Source organism: Carya illinoinensis, chromosome 11, assembly GCF_018687715.1.
Source record: "Carya illinoinensis cultivar Pawnee chromosome 11, C.illinoinensisPawnee_v1, whole genome shotgun sequence".
Taxonomy (NCBI): domain Eukaryota; kingdom Viridiplantae; phylum Streptophyta; class Magnoliopsida; order Fagales; family Juglandaceae; genus Carya; species Carya illinoinensis.
Window position 1 is genome coordinate 25,172,204 of NC_056762.1, and position 25,791 is coordinate 25,197,994.

The following is a 25,791-nucleotide window of genomic DNA, read 5'->3' on the forward strand; positions in this document are numbered from 1 at the left end:
TAATTTCTCTATTAGTCCAACAGATTACAAAGGTGAAGAACAAGTGTGTATCAGTGATGGAACTACCCTCCCCATTCATCATGTCGGCAGCTCCTCCATACCTTCTACCTCTGGCAATCTTCTACTCTCTAAACTATATCATGTTCCTTTGATCTCAAAAAATTTAGTTTCTGTTAGAAAACTTTGTGCTGATAATAATATCTTTTTTGAATTTCATTCCAATTCTTTTTGTGTGAAGGATTCCCGTACTCGCCAAATTTTGGTCCAAGGCAGCACTAAGAATGGCATGTATGCTTTTCCTCCCGTCTCCACTTCTCCACAAGCACATGTTGGCACTCGTGTTTCACCCCTCCAATGGCACATACGTCTTGGGCATCCCTCCATGCAGCTAGTACATCGCATTCTTTCCAAAGTTTCCCTTCCAGTCACAACCTCTTCCACACGTGGTCTATGTTCGTCCTGCTGTTAAGCTAAGCTTCATCAACTCCCCTACAGTCGATCCACATCTCATTCTACTACTCTGCTTCAACTTTTATTTTCTGATGTTTGGGCCCTGCACCTATGTCTTCCCGAGGGGGTTTTCGTTATTACTTATCTTTTGTAGATGATTATAGCAGATTTACGTGGCTATTTCCCTTGAAATGTAAATCTAATGTAACTTCTACTTTTTTAGCTTTCAAAAGACATGTAGAGAGTCTCTTTAATGCTAAAATCCGTGCCTTACAATCTGATTGGGGAGGCGAATTTAGATCTTTAAATTATGTGTTGCACTCTTTTGGCATTTCACATCGTCTTTTTTGTCCCTATGCTCACTCACAAAATGGATCGGTGGAGCAAAAACATCGACATATTGTTGAGACTGGCTTGTCTCTTCTTGCACACTCTTTCACACCACATTTGTATTGGTCTGATGCATTTACTACTGCTGTTTTTCTAATCAATAGACTTCTCTCCTCTGCCTTGCATTTTAAATCACCATTTGCAATTCTATTTCACAAACCTCCTGACTATACCTTTCTCAAATCATTCGGTTGCATTTGCTGGCCTAACCTTAGGCCTTATAATAAGCAAAAGATGGATTTTCGTTCCCTGCCATGCATGTTTCTCGGTTACAGTTCAGACCACCATGGATATCTTTGCTTTCATGTTCCATCTGCATGCATGTACATCTCGAGAGACGTATTATTTGATGAGTCCCATTTCTATTTTCCTACATATCATTCAAGCCCATCCCCTAACCTGCAACCCAGCCTACAAACAATCAGTCTTCCATTACTAAATCCATTTCCTGCACAACATAATAGGCCCACGTATCCCAGCCCATCTCTCCCATTAACCCGTGACTCCACCATAAGTCAAAACGCATTGCCTGGTACTTCTGAACCCCTTATGACACCTCCTGTCCATGAATCCTTATCTTCCACACTTCCTACGTCAGTCCCTGACCCACCCTTATCTTCCACACTTCCTATGTCAGTCCCTGACCCACCCCCTACCTTTATCTCTCATCTAGACTCTTCCTCTCTGTCTATTCCAGCGCCTTCTACATCTCTGAACCCTATGCAAACCCGTGCAAAGTCAAATCTTTAGTTTCCTAAGGTACGCACCGATGGAACCATTCCATGGCCTCATCCTCAAGCTCATATTACCTCTGTTGAAGTACCCGAAAAGCCCACCTCTGTAACTGAAGCTTCCAAGTTCCAAGAATGACACACGACCATGCAGTCAGAGTTTGATGCCCTTTTATCTAATAATACTTGGTATTTGGTTCCACCTTCCTCTAACCACAATCTTGTAGGTTGTCGAAGGAATTTTAAAACTAAGCATCTCTCTGATGGCTCAATTGAAAGGAGAAAGGCCAGACTTGTAGCCAAGGGCTACAACCAGCTTGAAGGGCTCGACTATTCAGAGACTTTCAGTCCAGTTATAAAACCCACCTCCATCAGGTTAGTCCTATCCATTGCTGTATCTTTTGGTTGGCCTATTCGTCAGTTAGATGTGCAAAATGCGTTTTTGCACGGCACCTTGGATGAACAAGTGTATATGTCACAACCCCCAGGATTTATTCACCCACAATTTCCACACTATGTCTGTAAATTGAACCATGCACTATACGGCCTTAAACAGGCCCCTCGAGCATGGTATGCACGCCTGAGCTCCCAGTTGCTTGAAGTGGGTTTCAGTGTCTCAAAGTCAAATACATCATTGTTTATTTACCATCATAATTCAGTGACTATTTATTTTTTAATCTACATGGATGATGTGATTCTCACGGGGTCAGACCCGAATGCTTTGACTAAACTTCTTGATTTGTTACGTGCTGATTTTCTAATGAAAGAGCTGGGTGATTTACAGTATTTTTTGGGAATTGAATGTCATCGTGATTCCACTGGCCTTACTCTATCACAACGTAAATATATTCTTGATTTGCTCAAGAAGACTAATGAGTAACTGCAAGCCTGTGAGCAGTCCCATGTTCCTCTCTACAAAACTGTCAGCTCATGATTCCACCTCTATGGAAGATCCATCTCTTTATAGAAGTGTAGTTGGGAGTTTACAGTACTTGTTGTTCACCAGACCTGACTTGGCTTTCCCTATGAATCGTGTATGTCAATATATGCACGCTCCTTGTTTATCTCATTGGCAAGCCGTAAAGCGTGCTTTATGCTATCTCAAGCACACTTTGGATCATCGTCTGTCTATTACTCCGTCCTCCTCTCCTATGTTGGCTGCATTTTCTGATGCGGATTGGGCTGGGTGCCCAAATGATAGAAAGTCCACTGGGGGTTATTGTGTTTTTTATGGCAAGAACCTAATTTCCTGGAGCTCCAAAAAGCAATCTACAATTGCAAGATCAAGTACTAAGGCCAAATACAAGGCTTTGGCTCACGCCACTTGTAAATTAATATGGCTGCAAGCTCTCTTATCATAATTGGGAATATTTTTGTCCAAACCTCCCATACTTTATTGTGTCAATTTAGGAGCAACATATCTGTCCGTGAATCCTATGATGCATTCTCGCACCAAACATGTGGACATTGACTACCACTTTGTTCGCGATCGGATTCAAGCTAAAGCTCTTCAGGTATCTTTTCTTTCCAACAAAGACCAAATTGCTGATATCTTCACAAAGCCTTTATCAACTTCAAGATTCTGCATTTTAAGATCGAGCCTTACAGTTATTCCATCACAGCTTGGCTCGCAGGGGTATGTTAACAATATCAAGCATGCAGCACCTCCCACAACAAAGAATCAGTTTGCTACACCACAAGCACTGTACTGCTCCACTACCAGTGCTGAGCCGAGTCTACAACAATAAAGAATAGTCTAGAAGAATTTTACATATACACGTGTCACTCTCTTATGCATTCTATTATGTAAGAATATTCTTCACTTTTGTGTATAAATATTCTACAGTGTACTGAACCAGATAAGCAAGAAAAAATACAAAAAGAATTCTTTCCATTTTCGTATACTCTGTTTCTAACAAGGAGGGAGGTGGTGAAGTTACTGGTTCTCATCTCCGTTGGTGCTAGTCACTTTGTTGCTCTTCTTTGTAAGCTCCCAAAACCCCCTTTTCGAGAGCCAAGATCTTAATTTGGCTTTCACAGCCACTCAAGATTTTAGAATTATCTCTAAATTGATTCAAGTACCTAGCATTGAAAATGACAACAAGAACAAAATTTCTACTACTATGACGAGTACCAAATCTCAACTTTTCTACTTTGGAGCCTCTTATTGCACTCACTTCAAGGGGTTTCAAATCCTTCATGCCCATGCATATTCCAGATCCAAACACAATTCATACATCTAAGTTTCCCCTGCAGAATTTCAAGCCAAACCTAAATTTCTCTCTAGATGGGTTTGCAAGTGGATATGGGAGCTTCTACGCTGTTTTGGAGACTAGTGGAAGGCTTTTATTTATGCACAATTGTCTATAGAGCAAAAAGAGAAGTTGGCCACCCTAGGGTTTTAGTCTGAACACTTTAAGAATATTAAGAGTTGGTCTGCCCGTCATTTATCGAGTTTAACCCGACATTGAAGCAAAATCGTCTTTTATTGGACGGATTTGACTATGTTGGACGGTGCTCGGTCCAACAGGCTTTTTGCACATGCCCAATTCTAATAATAAGACATATACAATGTCAAATTTTAGTTAATGAAAATCTAAAGTAATTGATAAATTATGAAATTCATAGAGCAAAATGATAATTTTAAAAATTGTAAGAGAAAAATGTTTCTCAAAGTCTTTTTCTTTTATAAGGAAATTGCAATAAAGTAAAATTAGAAGTACAAGATGAAGAGTTAGATGTCCCAAACAAACATCTCATTATAGTGCTTGCAATAGTTAAAAGAAAAAGAAAAAGAAAACAAAAGAAACAAAGGCCACAACTGGGACACTGCAAGTAGCCATTTTGATGCGTTTGTTGGAGATTTTCACGTCTATGACTTTCATGTCCACATTTAGAGATGAAATGATGGGATCATTGGTGACTCGTTGGTGGTGTATGACACTGTACCAACAATTGTGGTTTATACGTTGGCAATTGAGGGAGTAACAAAGATTGTTTTTAAAATATGTGGGACTAGGGAGTCGAACAATACATCTTGTATATTGTTTACACGCATGAACGCGCAGTAATGCATGAAGCAAGCGCTTAACTTTGACTGACACATGTAACTCACGCGCTACTTCGTATGAAATCCTAGTCAAGGAAGTTGTAAATCAGTAGTTTTTGAATTCAATTCCGCTACATACAATCAATTATGAATACTCATTGTACACTACGCTGATTTGGCAGAACTCAAAGTTATTTTATATTAGAAAAAGTGATGCAGTCAATTACATCAGTTTGTGTGTAAAAGAATATGTAAAAGTAACTGCATATAAATTTTTTTTTTGAATTTTCTAATGGGGCATGTGCTTCACTTGGGTGGCCGGGAAGCACTAGATCTCATATTTTCAGTTTGAGAAGTAGAAAATTAGCAAATAAAATTAACGAAAAGATAAATTAATTTTATAATGCATAAGTAAAATAGGAGAATGAATAGAGGAAAGGGGTTTCCTTATTTTGATAGAGAAAGAGAGAGAGACCGAGAATTTTCTTTTTAGAGAAAGAGAGGTAGAATCAATCCTCTTAGTAATTTGAATTAGTTTCACTATAGGTAAGGAAATTGGTGTAGGGATTGTGCACACCTGCCACGTCAATCGTAATTAAAAAAAAAAATAGAAAATGGAAGATGAAAGTCAACAGACTCAACACGAACGAAAGGCTAGCCACAAAAGTTCAAAACACAACTAGAGGAGTTGGCTATTTTGTTCCTCATTCCCCTGCAACCCATTTTCGACCCCATTCATGTTTGTCTCACTCATTCACATTCATAGTTCATTTGTCTCAAAAACACTAATTTTCGCTTCCCATTTCCTGATTTTGATTAGCTTCTTTACGGCCTTGTGGTTTTAACCTGTATAAAACATTTCTCTAACATTTTTGCCCTACTATACCTAGAAAGCAATCGATTATGTAATTCACCATGTAAAAAGACTTGACTAGTATCTTCTACATACTAATATCCTCTGCAATTAACCAAAAGACTTTAGAAAAATACTTTTAATAGATGAATGTTTATACAATTGAAATATAGTCATTCAATTAGACATAAGAGCTAAAGAATGTACATAAAGAAAGAATTTGAAAAGTCAAATCAAATTCAAATTTGACAAAAGGGAAAAAAGAAGAAGATAAGTTTATAAACAAAAAGTGGGTTGAAACAAAAGCTGAGCTTCTCGAACCGCTTGGTAGAGAGGGGGTGAAGAAAGCGGGGGCTCTGTTTTTTCTATAGAGAGGGGGAGGGAGGGAGGAATATGAAATGCACTGGTTTTTGCGCATCAGAGATGGAGTGAGAGAGATGAAAAATACTAATTTTTGCACCGCATCAGATATGGAGAAAGGGAGATGGCTGTTTTGTTTATCATTCCTCCACAACCCATTTTCGACCCCATTCACGTTCATTTTTCATTCATCTCAAAAACATTGATTTTTGCAACCCATTTCGCATCTCATCAAAGATGGAGGGAGGGAGATGAAATAGACTGATTTTCACACCGCATCAAAGATGGAGGGAGGGAGATAAAAAAAAATATTGATTTTTGCACCACATAGAGATGGAGGGAGGGAGATGAAATACACCGTATCGTGAAAAGGGAGGGAGTAGGGAGATGAAACACACCGTATCATTTTTCAAGTGGATCCTTTCGTGCACAATTCCTGTTCCAAGTCCTCTCCACATCCATCATTTTCCGATTTGAATTATACACTTTTCTCATAGACTTTTCTCTTTTGACGAGTGAAGACGATGTTGATTACAAGCACAATTAAAGATGTAATTTTCAGAAAAAAGTGCGTTGATAGCTTTAGTAAACAAATTAATATTCTTGGATTAGTAGAACGTCATAGTCCACATGGGTCCCCTTTTGTTCCTGTATAAGCAAACAAATCCTCCCATCAAAGACGTTTTGCGTCTTTTAAGAAACGGTCTCAATTTAAAAAGATTATGCCAAGACACACCCCAACCTCCAATTTAATTGTGATTGCAACTTTTCTTTAGAAAATATTATCATTTCGATTCTCGAAAGCTGCTTTTGTTTATTGGTCGCTCTAAACAAAATCCGAAGCTCCCAAAAGATCCAACGGATGAATGAGACCGTTAATATTTTTAGGTCAAATATGAGACCTTCTAAGCATGTACTTTATGGATAAAAAGAAACACGAGTCCGCCGCTAGAAGTGTATTGCTCGTCATTTTATTTAATTTTTTTAATTTTTTATATAGTAATTAAAAAAGTAATTTTAAATATATTAATTTTTTAAAAATATTTAAATATATTAAAAAAATATTTAAAATGTACTAACGGTAACAATGAGTGGTGCTACTTTAGTGACAAAGTAGCACCACTCTTATGGATAATTCATAATCATGCTTTGTATAAATAATCCATAGTAAATTCTTGAACAGATCAAACCAATATATATACGAGAAATGATTTGTACAAGTCCTAAATAATAAGCTCCATACAAACCTTTCTAAAAGAGTATAAAAGAAATTATTTTTTTATTAGTGAGACATTTTTTTAAAAAACACTTGTATGAGATTTGTCTATTTGAGATATGTGCCTAGCATTACTCTAGATATAATAATATTTATCTCTATCATATAAAAATATATTAATTTGTAAATTTTAGTTTTACCAAATCTCATGTTTCTCATTTTAAAAACTTCTCTCTCTCTCTCTCTAAATGTCCAAAGTACTCACACACACCTACTGACCGGAGCCTGAAAAGAAAACAAAATCACCATAACTGGTGTGAATATAATAGATTGTGGTCGGCTGTCTCACCAACCAACATCACAGGAGAAGAGGAACATCTTGGAACAGCCCTTTTCGTGGCTAACACACATTGGACGGTCGTGGAAAAACAAGAGGGGCAGAACGCCCTCCATGCCTCGTACTCCAAAGCATGCTTCAACTTTACCATATGACCAGTGAGCAGTGCTTCTGCGTGCCCCATGTTTGTCTGTGGCCCTGTGGGTTCCATCGTTTCACATCCCCAGCGATCTGTGTGCCCTAACTTCCTTCACATGGGAATTTAAAATCAATAACAACCGCATACTCCAAAATATATCGATCGACTCACCCATCACTCTCAAGTTTTAGAGTTGAGGTGGAAGTTCAAGTTTTAGAGGAATTAAAGGGGTTGAACTGAAGGACTTTTATTATTATTATTATTATTATTATTATTATTTAAGGGACCACTTTTATTTTTCGGATCGAAACCCAGAGATTGTTTTGAAAACTTTCCCACTTATTAAAGAGTGATAATGGTTTTTATTGCAGGTAGCTAGAAGAAGATTTATTGAACTTCAATGACTAGTCAATAATGATAGGGCCTAAGTAATGAAATGGCTTACAACCTCAATTAAATGTGTACCTATTTTACGTTTCAAATCTTTGCCCAAATCCCATGATAATTATTGGTTAATGAAAATAATATTTACAATCATGATTGTATAAATGTTACAAAATTATTTTAAAAAAATAAATAAATACGAGATTTACATGTAAAAATAATAATTTTTTAATAATAAACACTCTCTTGCAAAGGACTACATTACGTTTGTGCATTTTGACTGTACATAATACTATTTTTTTATTTACGCAATTAACATATAATGTTATTTCAAAACATAATTTTCTTATCATTTAATTTAATTTTTTTTATTGTCTCAGTCGCATTTATTGGCGTGACACATTTTAAATAGTTTTATACATTTACTATATATTTAAATGAACCATCGCTTGAAATGAAAAAAAATGATATAAAATAAATAACAATAATATTTGCATAATTCCAGATCATTTACCAAACTTCATGCAGATCCTTTGAAAACTGGTGGTAAGTCAATTTTTTTTTTAACCTCCATTTTTGTTTTTCAAAAAAGACTTGTATACGTGAGATTTGCACATATGATTATTTAATAAATAAACATGAATTTAAGATAGGCAACAATATCTTTTTTTTTTTCTTAAAACACATTATGGTGCGGTTAGGATAGTGAGATAGGGTAAGATGATTTTGAATGAAGGTTACAAATTAAATAAAATATTATTAAAATATTAGTTATTATTATTATTATTATTGTGAGAGATTTGAAAAAATTAAATTATTTATTATATTTTATATAAAAATTTAAGAGAATTTTAATGATAAGATAAAATAAAATATTTTCATTGTCTAAATTGAGCCAATAAATAAAAAGAAATTCTATTTATAGTTTCTGCTTAGAGACTATATGTGCAAGCTAGGGGTGTGCATATGATCCGAACACCTGATGGATCCGATTAAGATTTTCTGAACCGACCCAGATTTTATCGGATCATTACTTGAGCGGGCCTCCAACCAACTAAATAACGGGTTTGTTTAATTGGTGTCAACCCGTCCGACTAAGTCCTCAAACCCTAGCCAATAGCCGCCCATTCAGCCTCAGGCCCTCCGGCGACGACTCCACATCCTTCTGGCCAACATAGCTCCACGTCCTTCTGGCCAACGATATGAAAAGAAATTCACAAAAAGGAAAATGCAACGAAATAGAAAATAGTGAAAAAAGATTTGGGTTTGCTATGCAGAGAAGCAGAAAATGCATAAAAGGAAAATGTAAAACAGCAAAACGCGAAAAAGCAAAATGCAAAAGAGGAAAATGCAAGATCAGAGCCGAGGGACTTTGCTATGCAGAGAAGAGGGTATTTTCCAGCCAATAAACTTACAGATCTAGACACCGCTGTTTAAAGAGTGTTTTGGGGGCTGAATCAAAGGATCGGGTGCTGCTGCCGCTGTTGCTGTTGGGTTTCGTAGCCTGTAGTTTTCTTATTGGCGAGTTTGTGCTGGGCAGGTCGAAGATTGGGGATGCCTCACTTCTCAGCTCGAGATCTCCTTCAATCCCAAGAGTCCAAGTCATTCCTGTGAGTGAATGAAAGGAAGAGTAATCGTTTATGTGAGGGAATTAATTGGTTTCTGGAAGCACAGAAAGGGCGTTGCCTTTAAAGGTTGGGTTATACGGGTTCGACCCGATTTGATTTTCTTCGGGTTGGTCTGGGTCGATTTGGCGCCTTAAATGAGATTATTCGGATCGGATCGGATTCAAACCCGGTTGAAACAAGCCGGGTTGCAGGCCTAGTGCAAGCCTCTTATTAATGAGAAAAAATATTATTTTAAGAGGAATATTTTTATAATTTTAAAAAATTTTAAAACATTGCTCGGAAATAAAACATCCACAAATTATGGCTAAAAAATAGAATAGATGTTTTCGTTAGAATTTCAACTTGTTATTCACTAAATAAAAAAAAAATCTTAAAATTATTTTCTTAATTATTAAATAAAAAAAAATTCTTTTTAAACGGCGGTCAAAATGGACAGCCAAGCCCAGGCAGCAAAGGGAATTTTCCTTTCAACTTTGCCCAGAAAAGAAATTCAACAATTACCCGGAACCCTTTAAAAAAAAAAAAAAAAAAAAAAAAGCAATTACCCGGAACGGTGTCAGCGAAGCCACTGTTGGGTTGGGGTTTGTTACATTCTCCGTTTTCTTCCACATTTCCCTTTCACTCTCCAGTCCTTCACACACTCTCACTGTCTCTCACTCAAGTCTCAGACTCTCAAACCTCATTCGAAACCTCTCTCGTTCACTCCCTCACAGTGATTCATTCCCACCTCTCACCTCCGCATTTACTTCATTCCCGCTCTGATGATCACCGAACCTCCGACTCAGATTCTTGCAATGGAGGTTCGGTTAAGTATGTAGTGGAATCCGGGGATTGGCTGAATCTAGGTCTTGATGGGCGTCTCCAAGGCCTGGAGGTTAAGCTTGATATCGGCAAACAAGCTGGCTCTGTTTCAGAACCTGAACGGGTACGGTAGCAACGGCAAGAATAATGATGATGATGATGATAATGCCAATAAGCTGCAAGCGTGCTGGAGACCGACTGCGACGACGCCGCTTCAGAGGAAGCCGATCTCCTGGTCGCTCGTCTGCGGGTTGATGCTCTTCGGCTTGGGATTGATTTCGCTCTTCACTGGCCACGTCGCCTCTGATCTTGAATGGTGCTCTCAGCGCTTTGTCAACCGAAGCTTCTACTCTAGGCTGGTAAAAATTCTTCTTTTACCGTCTTTGTTTAACTTGAATTGAAATGCTTTGGTTTGGGATTTATTTATGGGAAATTAGCTCTGCCAGTTTTGAAACCTTGAAGATTTTTGCTTTTGTGACATTACGCTAATCTTTTTTATTTGTGGAAAATTAAAGGATGGGGGTCGGCGTGAGCCAATTGATATATGGGAATCCAAATATTCAAAGAATTTCTATGGCTGTAGCGAGCGAGGGCGGCATTTTGCTCGTAAGTTATTATTACTTTTAATTTCATTGGAAGATTTTTACCGTAATTACTTAAACTACTGGAGCTATATTAGTACATATCAATGTGCTGCAATGCTCTACTACTGTTGTAAGTACCATTCTGTTAGCTATAATTATATATTGTAACATTGGTTTTATAAGTCATAGTGGGATAATTGGTTAGGTATCATATTCTTTTGATGCAATGAGGGAGTTCTACCTGACCACTCATGTTAGAAAGGAGTTTTCTTCATAAGTGAACTACTATGCAATTTACCACCCTTGCTCCTCATGTTGTTAGTTGGAAGGTTGCTCAAATGCACTTAAGCTTATGGGGAAAACTTCAGTTTGCACCACTGAATTATTTCCCCTTTTTAGTGTTGGCTCGAAACTTTCAATTTAAGTATTTGCCACATGCAAATCAGTCTTAAGTACAATTTCCCGAATTATTTCCTTTTTCTCAAGATAAGGGTACATGCAATTTTTTGCTATTTTTTAATAGGCAATGTTTTGGTAGTTTTGGGGTGCTATTTACTAAAATTGAAAGTTTGGAGGGTAAGTTTTTGATAGGAAAAGTTTGGAGGGTAAATTAGATGATGAGTGGTAGTTCATGGGTGCAAAGTGAAGTTTTACCTAAGTTTGTTTTTGTTTGTTTGTTTGTTAGTCTTTTTTTTTTTTTTTTTATGGAAAATTCTTTTCTGGTCAAACAAGCTGAGTTTCTTCTTCTTGCTGTCTTTAAAAAAATTACATGTTCTTGACTCAATGCGGCTGTGTGTGATGTGTATTGTTGTTAATACTCATCTTAATGTAAACAATTTTCTGATGCTATGTTTCAGCACAATTGGCAGTCTAACTCTACAGCAGTATTTTTTTTTCCATTTTTCTGCTGTTATGATAGGACCATTTTTTTTAATTTTTTTTTTGTGAGTAAACAAATCATATTAATCAAAGAATAGGCAAATTTACTTATATATATAAAAAAAAAGAATAGGCAAAGCCTGATACAATGTATAGTTTGCCCTATCTATGTAGGAGCAATAGAGATAAGAAAATCATCAAAATCTAAGCCATTAAAATCAACAGTAATAGCCCAAGTACAAAGAGTTCTAATAAAGAAAGCTTTCAATTCCTCCATCAATCTCTCTTTGTCCTCGTACGTCCGATCATTGTGTTCCTGCCACAAACACCACATGATGCATATAGGGATCACCTTCCACAACTTTAATCTGTTGAATACCTCTCAATTGCATCCAGCTGGCCAAAACCGCCACCACTGTCTCAGGCATAACCCAAGCCAAGTCTACTCTACCAAGGACCCCATTCCATAACCCTCGACCCCATTCCATAACCCTCTAGTTATCTCACAATGTAGTAGGAGATAGTCCACATATTCACCCCCTTCCTACACATACAATACCACTCTGCGATGATCACCCTACATTTCCTCAAATTATCGGTTGTGAGGATTTTGCCCAAGGAAGTAGTCCATACAAAAAACGCTGCTTTAGGTGGCGCCTTATGTGTCCAAAGCTTTTTCCATGGAAACTGAGTATGAGGCTCTTGAGTGATGGACTTTTAAAAAGAATGAACCGAGAAAGAACCTTTACCTGCTGGTATCCACCACAGCCTATCATGTGAGTTGCTCGGTTTTATGGAATACAGAAGGATGTAAAAGGCTTCAAAACTGTTCATTTCCCAATCTTGTGCAGCCCTATTGAAATTGATGTTCCATTGAATTTGCTCCCCCGATCTCACCATGACTTCTGCCATTGAAGCATCTTCATCTCTTGCAACCCGGAATAGTGAGGGAAATGAATCCTTTAGAGCACTATTACCACACCACATATCATACTAGAATTTAATTCTAGCTTCCTCTCCTAGACGAAATCTAGTGTGACAATTAAATACCTCCCACCCTCTTTTTATATGTTTCTACAATCCCACTCCATATGCCCCTCTTACTTCTTTTGTGCACCAACTCCCCCACAAACCTCTATATTTGCTCTCAATTACCATCTTCCAAAGGGCTTCTGATTCCTTATGGTATCGCCAGACCCACTTTCCAAGTAGTGTTCAATTAAAAGATCTGAAATTTCTAATGCCCAAACCACCATTCTAGAGAGGGCTACATACCTTCTCTCACTTGATGATGTGAAATTTGAATTCCTCCCCCACACCACCCCACCCCACAAGAAGTCCCTTTGAAATTTCTCAAGATGAAGCGCCACACTTGCTAGAATAGGGAATAGGGACAAAAAATAGGTCAGTAGGTTAGATAATGTACTCTTGATTAGGGTAATCCTATCACCTTTTGACAGGTACATTCTTTTCCAACTTGCTAGTCGCCTCTCTACTTTCTCTATCACTATGTCCCATAATGAAACCGCTCTCAAAGCGGCTTCCAACGAAAGTCCAAGATAAGTCATAGGTAGTGAGGCAATCTAACACCCCAAAATACTAGCCAACTGTCTAATATGCTATATCCCTCCAATAGGCACCATTTCTGATTTGTCCAAGTTAATTTTCAGCCCAAATGCTACTTCGAAACATAGGAGGAGGCCTTCAGTGCTTGAACCTGGTTATAATCAGCCTCACAGAAGAAAAGAGTGTCATTTGCAAATAACAAATGAGAAATGTTAATAAGTCCCCTATTTGGGGATCCAATCGAGAAACCAACCACAAAACCATTCGCAACCAGGGCCGATATCATTCTGCTCAATGCCTCTATCACAATAATAAAGAGTAATGGGGACAGCAGATCTCCTTGTCTTAAATCTCGTGTGCTATTAAAGAAATCAGTTGGACTTCCGTTTATCAGAACTGAAAATTTCACCGTTGTTATACACCACCAAATCCATAATCGTCATCTCTCTCCAAAACCACATCTCGTCAGAAGGTCAAGAAGGAAGTCTCAATTGACATGGTCATACACTTTTTCCATGTCTAACTTGCAAATAATCCTTGCGACGCCATCTTTCAGTCTACTATCTATGCATTCATTTGCAATAAAAACCACATCTAGAATCTGTCTATCCTTTACAAAAGCTTTTTGGGGTTTTGAGATTATCTTCCCCACTACCTCACTTAGGCGGTTCGTTAGCACCTTGGAAATAATCTTGTATACCCCATTCACTAAGCTTTTAGGCCGAAACTCCTTAATCTCCGAAGCTCCCACCTTCTTTGGTATCAATGCAAGAAAAGTAGCATTAAGGCTTTTCTCGAACTTTCCAACTGAATAAAATTCCTAGAATACCTTCATAAGATCATCTTTTAATACAACCCAACATGTTTGATAGGACTATTTTCTTAATCATCTGCTGCACTTTTTTAACGTTTTCTGAAAATCTGCTCCCCTCTCCCACTCTGTCTATCTATACGCACATGCATGTGTATACATATGCATACATACATATATATGATATATGTTATATATTATAATATATAATAATTGGGTGTGGGTGTGTATAGATGCTCTAACAATACTTATGCCCAACATCGGGGTTGGTTTTAGTTTGACATCTGAAATATACTTTTATATGCTCATATATTTCTTTGCTAATGTTGCTAATATGAAATATAGCTGCTGTTCATGAGCGATCATCAAATGGCTATTTGCTTATTGCAACAAGTGGAGGGCTGAACCAACAAAGAACAGGAGTAAGTGAAAGATCTTTTGTTGTACTACATTTTCACCTGAAATTTTTTGTAGAAGATATAAATTTGCTTCATTAACTCTACATATGAATTATTTTGCGTCTTCACTTCCTTGTTTGTTTCAATTAATTAATTTGGGCTACCAAACAATTAACATGTTAGCCTTTGGAGATGACAATATATTTCCTGCGCTCAGATAACAGATGCTGTAGTTGTTGCACGCATTCTTAATGCTACATTAGTTGTACCTGAGTTGGATCATCATTCTTATTGGAAGGATAATAGGTAAGTGGGGATTCTAATTCCTTAGCTGTGTTAATTGATTTTGATTGTTTACCCCACGATTGTGATGATATTTCAACTTCACTATTACTATCTTACCAAGAGCACCTCATTTGACATGCAGTGACTTCATCAACATTTTTGATGTTAATTGGTTCATCTCTTCCCTTGCAAAAGATGTGACTATCGTCAAAAGAGTTCCTGATAAAGTCATGCGATCAATGGAGAAACCTCCTTATACCATGCGTGTCCCAAGGAAGTCTGCCCCTGAATATTATCTTGATCAAGTTCTCCCTTTACTCTTGAGGAGACGTGTAAGGCCACTTTACTCAATTTGCAAGGCATGCTTTTAAATTGATTGATATAGGCATAATCGAACATTTGGTTTCAAAATCATTTTCAGCACAACCTCAAGTGTCTTTCAAGTTCAAGATCTTTGATTTTTCTGACATGAAATGTGTTTAATCCTCTATAACTGTCAATGTGGTGTTATGGTAATGTTTTCTAATTTTATAATCCCTGATCTAAACTGGTCTTTTAAAGTTACTTACGCTGATTTGGTTATGGTTTGCTGCAGTGAGGCAATTAACAGTTGGGAAATTTCGCAGGTTGTGCAATTGACAAAATTTGATTATAGACTTGCAAATAATCTTGATGAGGAGCTACAAAAGTTGCGTTGCCGTGTTAATTATCGTGCCTTAAGATTCACAAAACCCATAAAGGGGCTTGGTCAAAAACTTGTTTTAAGAATGCAAGAGATGGCAAAACGTTTTATTGCAGTTCACTTGAGGTTTGTCCCTGTAACTGACAGTTAAAAGATTGGACTGCTAACTTTGAAATTTAATTGGCATGTAGAGTTCCTGGAGGTTGGATGCTGAAACAGAGCACACTCATTTGTGACCAATGTAACCCACATCAGTATTTTCATTTATTTATATTATACAACACTTTGATTGCCTTTTGAAAGTCAATAGAATGTTTCTTAGGTTGCAATAAAATCAGATAAAACAATTTTTCTAATTAAATTAATAAGCAAATATCCTACATTGTATTTGAGAACTTTCCTTATTTACCTTGATCATTTTTTTTTTTTTTTTTACCTTGACCAATTGGTATAATGTTTTCATCAATATCGCAGTAAGTCTAAAACAAAGAACCATTCTTTTCGTTGGATGCTCATAATGATTATGGTGGTTAACATAGATTTGTCTGACAACCATGGAAATACAAGAAAGGAAGTGGGGATTGTTTGCTTTGTTTGGTGCTTGCTCACCTAATATAAAACACTTCTCTGTGTATATGAAGTGCTGGCTTGGATGCGGCTCTGATATATACATATACAACTGTATTTATTATTTAACAAATGGTTTTCCAGCCCATCCTTTCTCACACATATATGGAAGAGGAAGGCAGATTTTATGAGCATCTAGACATTTTGAACTCCACTCTGTTTTTACTTTCATCAGAGGCTGTGTTTGCAGATTTATTGTTACCACCTTGTAGATTATTGGAATTTACTTTTGCATAATGCTCTCCCCCTTTTTGAAGATTGTTTTAAGGCATTACACTCTTCAGGGCTGCATTTATTAAAAAATTCAATTTCTGGCTGAGTTTACTGCCACAAGATAATAAAACCTTAAAAATTATAATTCATGTAGTCAATATTTTATATGCAGAGAATATCTAGTTTGAATTATTTGTAGATTGCCCGTACCTAGCACTGGGTACTGACATTCAAATATTTCAATCAGAAGAGCTAATGATGAGACTGCACCTTTCTTCCCACCCTTTACTTCATATATTTAAAATGCATCTTATATACTCTCCTGCAGTAGTTGTTTACACATGCAGTGTGCTCTTGTGTTTGTTTTCTGTTTAGATAGCTGGATAAAATGTTCCATTTTTGTCATGTTTTTTCTATTTTAAGTTCTTTCAAGTTACCAAGGATTTGAATCACATATCTTTCTACAGAAAAATATATATATATATATATATATATTTTTTTTTTGATGTCGGGGAACCTCTCCCAGGCAGAGCCCTTTGGACCCACCCCTACAGAATAAACCCCGGTCCTGTGCACCGCACCCTATCTTTCTACAGAAAAATATTAAACAAACATATTCATTCAGAAAGGCATGCATCCTTAACCACAGACAAACATTTATACATAAAATTGAATATTCTTTCCGTGGATTCATTGGTTTGATTGAAACTGTTTTGATGACAGGTTTGAACCTGATATGCTAGCATTTTCTGGATGCTACTATGGTGGGGGTGAAAAGGAGAGATATGAGCTTGGTGAAATTAGAAAACGATGGGCTACATTACCGGTGAGATTGCTGTCATTATATATATATATATAAAGCATAGAGCTTTGCTCCTTCAAAGCCACATCATTCACTTCCCATTTATGTTTTTATTAAGTAAAAACTAAATAATATATATCATTATGTTGAAATTATAAATGAAAAATAATGTATATAATTAAATTTTTATTTTTATTTAAAATGAGTAATCTTTTAGTTTTCCTAAAATTTACTATTTTGTTTGATCAATTTATGCCCTTCTACTTTAGCACACTATAAAGATAGTCCTTTGTCTCTCCATTCACTCAAAGAAAGTTTGTGAGGTTTCTCATATAAACTAAGGATATTAAGGGGATAGAAGATTAAGTTGCTCAGCCAAGATTTTAGAGATCAAAATGCTAACATCAACACTCTTTTAAAATTCTCTTTATTCTATAATACTAATTTAGTTATATAGAGTATTTTTATTTATAAAATTTGGTTATTCCTTTTATGACTATTTTTTTCTTTATAAAGTGCATGCATTACCTTGTTGTCCAATGACTAGAAGTACCATGCTTGTGAAGTCTTAACTCACCAATTATCCTAAAGGCTCAAGTTTATATCAAAGATCTGAGACCGTGTTTTATCTTTAGTGCACAAAAAAATATGGAAATGAACAATTTTTTTTAACATTGTATTGAAGAAAATGGGGGTCCCTCGAGTTTCTTGAGTACTTTGGAAGAAACTTTCTAGCCTCTTTTAGAAGATGCAAACGGGGTAACTGAAGGTAGTGCTTCCCCTACTTGTTCTATGTCTCCTGAGGAAGTAGTAGGGTTTGACAAAGTGGCACTGCAAAGATAGTCGGGGGGTGGAGCACATACAAGCAATGTAGATTAGGGGTGAGTATCGGCCGGTCCGGACCGGCAAAACCGACCGGACCGGCACTGTTTGGACCGAACCGGACCGGACCGAATTGGGACCGGTCCGGTCCGGTCCAATTTTTAAGGGACCGAGAGGATTCGGTCCGGTCCCGGTCCGGGAGCTTTTCACCCCGGACCGGACCGAACCGGACCGAATAGAAATTAAAAAAAAATATATTTATATATATTATTTATAAAATAGTTGTATATAATTAATTATATAATTATATATGGTATAAAAAAATATTAATAGTCTAATATAGACTATAGTTATAATATGTATTAAATCACTATAACTACATAGAGTATTAGTAATAAGAGTATTACTATTATTTAATATAGTATTACATATAGTATTACTATCATTACATATAGTTATTAGTTATAGTATTAGTACTAGTATAGTTATTAATACTAGTATAGTTATTAGTACTAATAGACTAATAGTATTAGTTATTAGTATTACATATAGTTACATATATAGTTATCACTATAACTATTATTACATATAGTTATTAGTTATAGTATAGTTATTATTACATATAGTTATTAGTTATAGTATTATTACTAATAGACTAATAGTATTAGCATATTACTAATATATATATATATAATAGTATACTATATATATATTAAATATATTACAATATAATTACATAAGTATTAAAAAAAATGTCATTAGATAAAAAAAAAAAAAAAAAAAAAAAAAAAAAAAAAAAAAGTCAACCTTGGACCGAATGGACCGACCGGACCGGACCGGACCGAATAGGACCGAACCGAACCGGTCCTGAGGGAGTTTGGTCCGGTCCAGGGTGAGAAAACCCTGGACCGAATAGGTTCGGTCCGGTCCACAAAACCTCCCCGGACCGAACCGAACCGGACCGAACTCCCCCCTAATGTAGATGGAGGGGAGGAACCTGTAATGGTGATAGAAACAATGGACAACAACTATATAGCTGTCAAGCAACCATATGTCGGGAAGGAAATTATCGGTTTGTCGTTGGTGCCTCGTGTGGAGGAAGGTTTAGAGTCACGAGCGCAGTTGGGCATTGGGTCTAGGGATAATGTCGTTCCCCTGATTTCTCTTCCTCCGATAAACGATATAGTGGGTTCACCATCGAATTGGGTTTTGAATAAAGTTAACGGGTTTCAACAAATTCTGGGGCTTTCACATGGAGGATATGAAGACGAATTTAGAACACTACTCACTACGATTGAGGCAAGCCACGTGCTTGAAACCAAATCAAATTTTAAGAAAAGCAGGGAGTTAAAGCGTCTTTCATGGGCGATCAACTATGATGCTAAGGGAGGTAGCTCAAGTCAAGGGAAGACTAAAGGGAGGGCATTGTGAAGACGTTCTCGTAGTGGGATTTTCGGGTAGAGGATTAAGTTTTATGGGAAACAAGGGGCTGGGGTTGGGGAGGTGTGTTCCATTCCAATTTGGGCTTGGAATATTTTGGGTAGTGTTTCACAGGCTTTTTGGGTCATTAGGGGCTATCTAGTATGGGTTAGGCGTTTTCTTGTATACGTCCAGTGTTCTTGGTTAGTCCTATTGATATATATATATATATATAATATTTTTACTTATTAAAAAAAAAAATCTATTTTCAACAATGGTCTTTGTCAAATGACATAGCTCTAATAAATGAGGATGTGGGTGGTCGGGGGTCAGGTTACATGCTTAGTTTTGTATGGGTTGTGACTTCTAGTTTCCTGTAAAAAAGATCACATATTTTCCTTTTTAATCTGAAATACATGCTATCCATTATATTTTGTTTTTGTTTTGTTTTGTGTTTTTTTTTTTTTAATTTTATTTAATTTTATTTTATTTTTTTTTATGCAGGATTTAAGCCCCGAGGGAGAGAGGAAGCGAGGGAAATGCCCACTTACTCCTCATGAAGTGGGTTTGATGCTGCGGGCACTTGGTTTTGCAAATGACACTTACCTTTATGTTGCATCTGGAGAAATATATGGTGGAGAAGAGACTCTGCGGCCTCTCAGGGAACTCTTTCCAAACTTCTATACAAAGGAGATGCTCGCCGGTGAAGAGTTGAAACCTTTTCTTCCATTCTCTTCCCGCCTGGCTGCCATTGATTACATTGTCTGTGACAAAAGTGATGTGTTTGTCACTAATAACAATGGAAATATGGCCAAGATTCTTGCTGGTCGAAGGTAAGAAATCCAGTTCATTTTTTTTTTTTTATCATTTCCAAGAATGCTGATGCTGGCAAACTCTACTACATTAATCAAACACGGCATGGGAATAGTCGATATGACTTGGGAGGTCTACAAACACACTGATTTTCTCATTATTTTCCTGTGATAATTACTAATGCACTGATTTGAATTACCTGTCACTTATCAATATAATTAGAAATGTGCTCACTTCATGGATGATAATTTCATTGCAGAAACATCACGGTTGAGCAGGTAACTCAAGAAAGTATTTTCTAGTGATTTGTTTTTTGGCTTTGTCTTTACTAGGGAATAATTAGGCATTAGTTAGCATGAAGATGGATTCTGAGCCCTGGCTTCCAATTACCCTGCTGATGATATTTGATAAACTAAACTAGGTCACATCTTCAAAATCTTCCAGTTGACTGACAACTTGAAGCACCATTCCAACTCTTGCATCCTTTCCGTATAGAAAAAAGAAGAAGAAAATATTCAAAAAGAGACTCCTTTGACAGATTTTTTGTACTCTGGGTGAAATACAATAATACTTGATGTTTAAGAGGGAGTTTCTACTTATAAACACACACATATATCCATTTTAAGATTAAAGCTACCCTCACTAACAATTTCTTCGTCACTTGTTTTTTATACTGTAAGTGAGTCTTACCAAGGTTCTCGGTTCTGACATGATGGGGATAAATAAGGACATGAGTTTTTGGTTGACACAAGCTTTTTTTTTTATTAGTAAAGCCAAGCCAATAAGCTATATGCTGGGCCCAAATGGAGAAGATGCATCTTGGAAAGCTATAATATTTTTCATTTATAATGCTTTTTTGATGAATAAATAAATATATTGATCAAAGAAAGGCAAAGCCAGTTACACTAGTCTAATGCCCTAACTAGGTAGGCACATTAGAGACAAGAAAATCATGAAAAACCATGCCATTAAAATCCACAGCTATGGCCCAACTACAAAGAGTTCTGAAAAATATAACTTTTAGTTCCTCTAAAGATCTTTCTCGGTCTTCAAAAGTCCTCTCATTGCGCTCCTGCCATAAGCATCACATAATGCATAGAGGAATCATCTTCCACATTGCTTTGATTGGTTGCCTTCCTCTTAAATTTGGCCAACTCGCCAAAGCTGCCTTCACCGTCTTCGGCATAACCCATGCCATGTCTAGTCGAGTAAATACCTCATTCCATAGTGTTCCGGCTGTATCACAATGCAGGAGAAGGTGATCTACCGACTCTCCCCCTCCTTTACACATACAACACCACTCTGTAATGATAATCCTCCTTTTCCTCAAGTTATCAATTGTGAGAATCTTTCCCAAAGAAGCTGTCCAGACAAAGAAGGAGACTTTGGGTGGTGCTTTGTGTCTCCAAATCTTTTTCCAAGGAAACTGAGCATTTGGCTCCATAGTAAGAGCCTTATAGAATGAGCGAACAGTGAAAGAGCCTTTAGCTGCCTGCTTCCACCACATAACATCTTCAAGCTGCCTGTTTGGTCTGATGGCATATATTAGGCTATAGAAATCAACAAAGCAACTTACTTCCCAATCTTGGGCCGCCCTACTAAAGGTAACGTTCCAGTGAATGTGTCCCCCCGAGGTCTCCACAACATCTGCAACTGAAACGTCCTTTGCATTTGCTATCTGGAAGAGAGAGGGAAATAAATCTTGTAAGGCCCTATTGTCACACCAAACATCACTCCAGAATTTTATCCTTGAGCCCACACCCAGCTGTAGCTTAACAAAGCGATTAAACACCCCCCATCCCCTTCTTATGTTTTTCCACGACCTAACACCATAGGCCCCCCTTACTTCTCTAGAGCACCAATCCCCCCATAGAACACCATATTTCTTTTCAATCACCATTTTCCATAAGGATTCTGGTTCTGTCGTGTATCTCCATAGCCATTTTCCTAGTAAAGCTCGATTGAACACCCTTAGGTTTCTAATCCCCAACCCTCCACCCGAGATAGGACGACAAACCTCTGCCCACTTAACCAGATGAAACTTAAACTCCTTCCTCATCCCCCCCCACAGGAAGTCACGTTGGAGTTTCTCAATACAGGCTGCTACACTCGCTGGTATTGGGAAAAGAGATAAAAAATAAGTTGGTAGGTTAGAGAGTGTACTCTTTATTAGAGTAATCCTACCACCTTTAGACAAATACATTCTCTCCCATCCCACCAATCTCCTCTCAATTTTCTCAATCACAGTATTCCAAACCGATAACGCCCTCGACTGCCCGTTGCCCTTGCTTGCGGGCAGCGGGGTGAGGATTGTCATACTTCGAGTTGCTCCCTATGAGTTATTTTGAGTTGATTTTCCAAGCCAAATTGTCTGAAGGTAGGGGTGGGTTCACCCGCCCAGCCTGCTGGGATATGGGTGGGCAATCCCACCAAATGGGCCATCGGGCTGATTCTAACTTAAAAACATGTATAGCTGGTGGGTAGTCCACCCGCTCACCCACCAGACATGTATGAATTTTTTTTTTTTTAAAAAAAAACCTAATTTTCAGTGGACACTCTTTATTCTTCTTCTCTTCTTCTCTACCCTCTCATCCTCTTTTCATCTCTGCCAGTCTCTTGCTTCTTCCTTGACGATGGTGATGAGCCGAGCCACTCGATGACGTTAATGAGCAAAGCCACTCGCAATGCTGATGAGCATAGAGCCACTCAAATAGACTGATGAGAACAAAGCCACTCAAACTGGCCTTTGGCCATGGTTATGGGTCACATCTTCTCTGAGAAGTGGAGCCATACCGTGGCCATGGGTCTTGTCTTCTGCAATGCCGTTGGTGTCAGATTTGAGACATTTGTCTCAGATCTGAGTCCTTGGATGAGATCAATGTTTTGCTTGGGTTTGTTATTTTTATTGTGAGAAAATTTGTGCTGGAATTTGGTTGATTTTGACTTTGGAAAGATTTATATGAGGTTTGGGAAAATAGGCTGAGCAGCCCACCCGCCTGCCTGTTCAACGGGGATGGATGGACAGGATCTAGGGCAGGGGCTGGGGTGGGTGCCTGGGCTGGATAGGTCAACTACCTGCTCATAGAGGGTGGGTAGCAGGCCTATCTGAAGGATTGGCCAAGTTAGACTTGATTGCGTAGGAGCCATGTCATATCCATTGCCACAGCTGCAAACAAGATAAAGAATAGGCGTCATAGGGATAAATATTAAGGGATGTTTGGGGAATGAGCTAATATGAGAAATCTGTAAATAGTAGTGAAATTGTTTGAGTTATGATGTTTTATGGGGTTTCGGAAAATGAGAGAGAAAAAGTTAAAGAAAAATATTATAAAGTTAAAATATTATTAGAATATAATTTTTTAATATAATTTTTGTTTATGGGATTTGAAAAAGTTGAATTGTTTGGAAGTTTGGAAAGGTTGTAATGATTAGGTAATGATTTGATGAAAAGTGTGTGTTTGAGTGGTGTTTGGATGTTGAGATGACATGGGATGAGATGAAACCATCTCATCCCATCTCATCTCAACATCCAAACAACCCATAAGAGTAGGTGTCAGGTTGAGAATGACTATTCATTCAGAGATGGGAGTGGCAACTAAGGTGTGGATTTGAAAGGCCAGCTTGATTCCCTCCAAAGTACTCTTGCATGGTGACAATTGGTGAATAGGTGCTATGTCTATGCCTTGAATGAACCGACCAATTGCAATTTTGACTTGGAGGGCACCCCAGGTAACTTTCCACAGAGGAGATGGGGTGTCAATCATGGGTTTTGGCGGTCCGAAAGATTTTCCAATCATCCTTGCTTAAGGGGCCACTCACAGATATTTTGCTTTGCTGGTCAATTTCATAGGGCGATTTGATGGAATAAGTACATCTTTCATGATGAATCCAGGTGAGGGTGTCATCAATTTAGAGGAAAAGCAACGTTGCTCATAATCAAAATATTTAAGGACGAAATTTGAACGTTTCTGTTTTTAATATTGAGGAAAAAATGGGACCTTGTTACATTTTGATGACCTCAAGTAGACCTTTTCATATAAAACTTTTCCTAGATTTACTTGCTGTTATAATAAAAAAAGAAGACTTAAGCCTCAGTTTAGGTTTTCATTTGATTGTGTACCCAGGTCTAAGTTATCAAGCTTTATCTCAATACCATTAGCTGTTATCTTAGATATACTTTGGATTGCTTGATTCCTCACGAGATGCAAATAGGGCACAAATGGTGAGAAAGGAGGGTAGGTGCCCTCCAGTTGCAAGTGTTATATTTTAGATTTAAATAACTATGGAACATGTTTGTTGGTGGATGTGGAGATGACTAGTTTCTGATTGATAAGGCTACTTTTGAAACCCATGATTTTACCTTACAACAGACAGAACTCGAGACTTTGCTTTGCTTGTTATCTTGTCATTGTTGTTGTTGTAATCCTGATCTTTATTTTGCTATTTGTTGTTGAATGTTCTGCTTGTTTAGTATATTCTTGTATTGGTACATTCTGAACTATTTTTTGTTAATTACATTTCATGTATCAAAGGAGGTATATGGGTCATAAGAGGACTATAAGACCAAATGCAAAGAAGCTTAGTGCATTGTTCATGGCAAGGCATAAGATGGATTGGGATACATTTGCAAGAAAGGTAAAGTCATGCCAAAGAGGCTTCATGGGAGATCCAGATGAGATGAGACTAGGACGCGGAGAGTTTCAGGAATTTCCATACTCTTGTATCTGCAAGAAACCGTTCAATGATAATGGCACCATCTACAATGGGTATCATCTCTCAGATCAAGTTGCCATGGGATCTGAAACAAACATTAAATCAGCGTACGATGATAAGAATCAAGCAAGCGAGTCTACTAATACTAAAAAAGAGAAACATGGCTCAAGAGCTGACGGCCTGGGTAGATAGTGAAGACTAAGCATTTCTTTAAGATGATTGGAGATGAGGAACAAAGGAATGGCGGAAAGATGGGAAAAAAAGGAAATTTCCCAAGGTAATGTGGCAGTTGGAATTGGTTCTAAATATATACCAGAGATGGAGGGGCTCTTCCCGCCCTTTCATTTCTAGTATGGCATGTTTTTGATTTGTCATGCCAGGGCTAAATTTACCCAGAACAGCATTCAAGCATGACCAAGACATCTAGTTGCTGTTCTTTATCTCTGTTTGGATTGCTAAATTGACCGTTATGGTCCATGTATAGGCGTGAAAGGAACGATGAGCTGCAATTGTGTATAGACAGTTTCTCTTAGGTACATAGCTGAGGGTATTCTAGAAACATAACAACTGCAGTATTGGGTTAACAAAATGTTTATCGTGTTGCTACTTTAATTTTCAGTTTCTACAAATTAATTCAGTGTATAAGTAGATGTATCGGTTAACATGGGCTACGTACCCCACGGTTCTGCACAATTTGGACGTTGCACTAGATTATATCACTAATTTAATTGATTGCTTCATTGTGTTGGGTCACTGCTTAAAATTAGGGAGTGTAAACAAGTTAGTCTGAGTGAGCATGAATGGTCAAATTATGTTGATTTAAATTTTATTCAAATATA

The 25,791-nt window shown here is 37.4% G+C and overlaps 1 protein-coding gene across 1 annotated transcript; it reads left to right on the forward strand.

Moving 5' to 3' along the window:
* Positions 1 to 10,095: 10,095 nt before the first annotated feature.
* Positions 10,096 to 25,564, forward strand: LOC122281680 (O-fucosyltransferase 29-like). Its single transcript, XM_043093413.1, has 9 exons — positions 10,096 to 10,697; positions 10,854 to 10,944; positions 14,524 to 14,600; positions 14,794 to 14,882; positions 15,004 to 15,193; positions 15,488 to 15,669; positions 17,107 to 17,209; positions 19,931 to 20,259; positions 24,772 to 25,564. The coding sequence occupies exons 1-9, from the start codon at positions 10,389 to 10,391 to the stop codon at positions 25,142 to 25,144; spliced, it is 1,743 nt and encodes a 580-aa protein (XP_042949347.1). The 5' UTR covers positions 10,096 to 10,388; the 3' UTR covers positions 25,145 to 25,564.
* Positions 25,565 to 25,791: the final 227 nt, after the last annotated feature.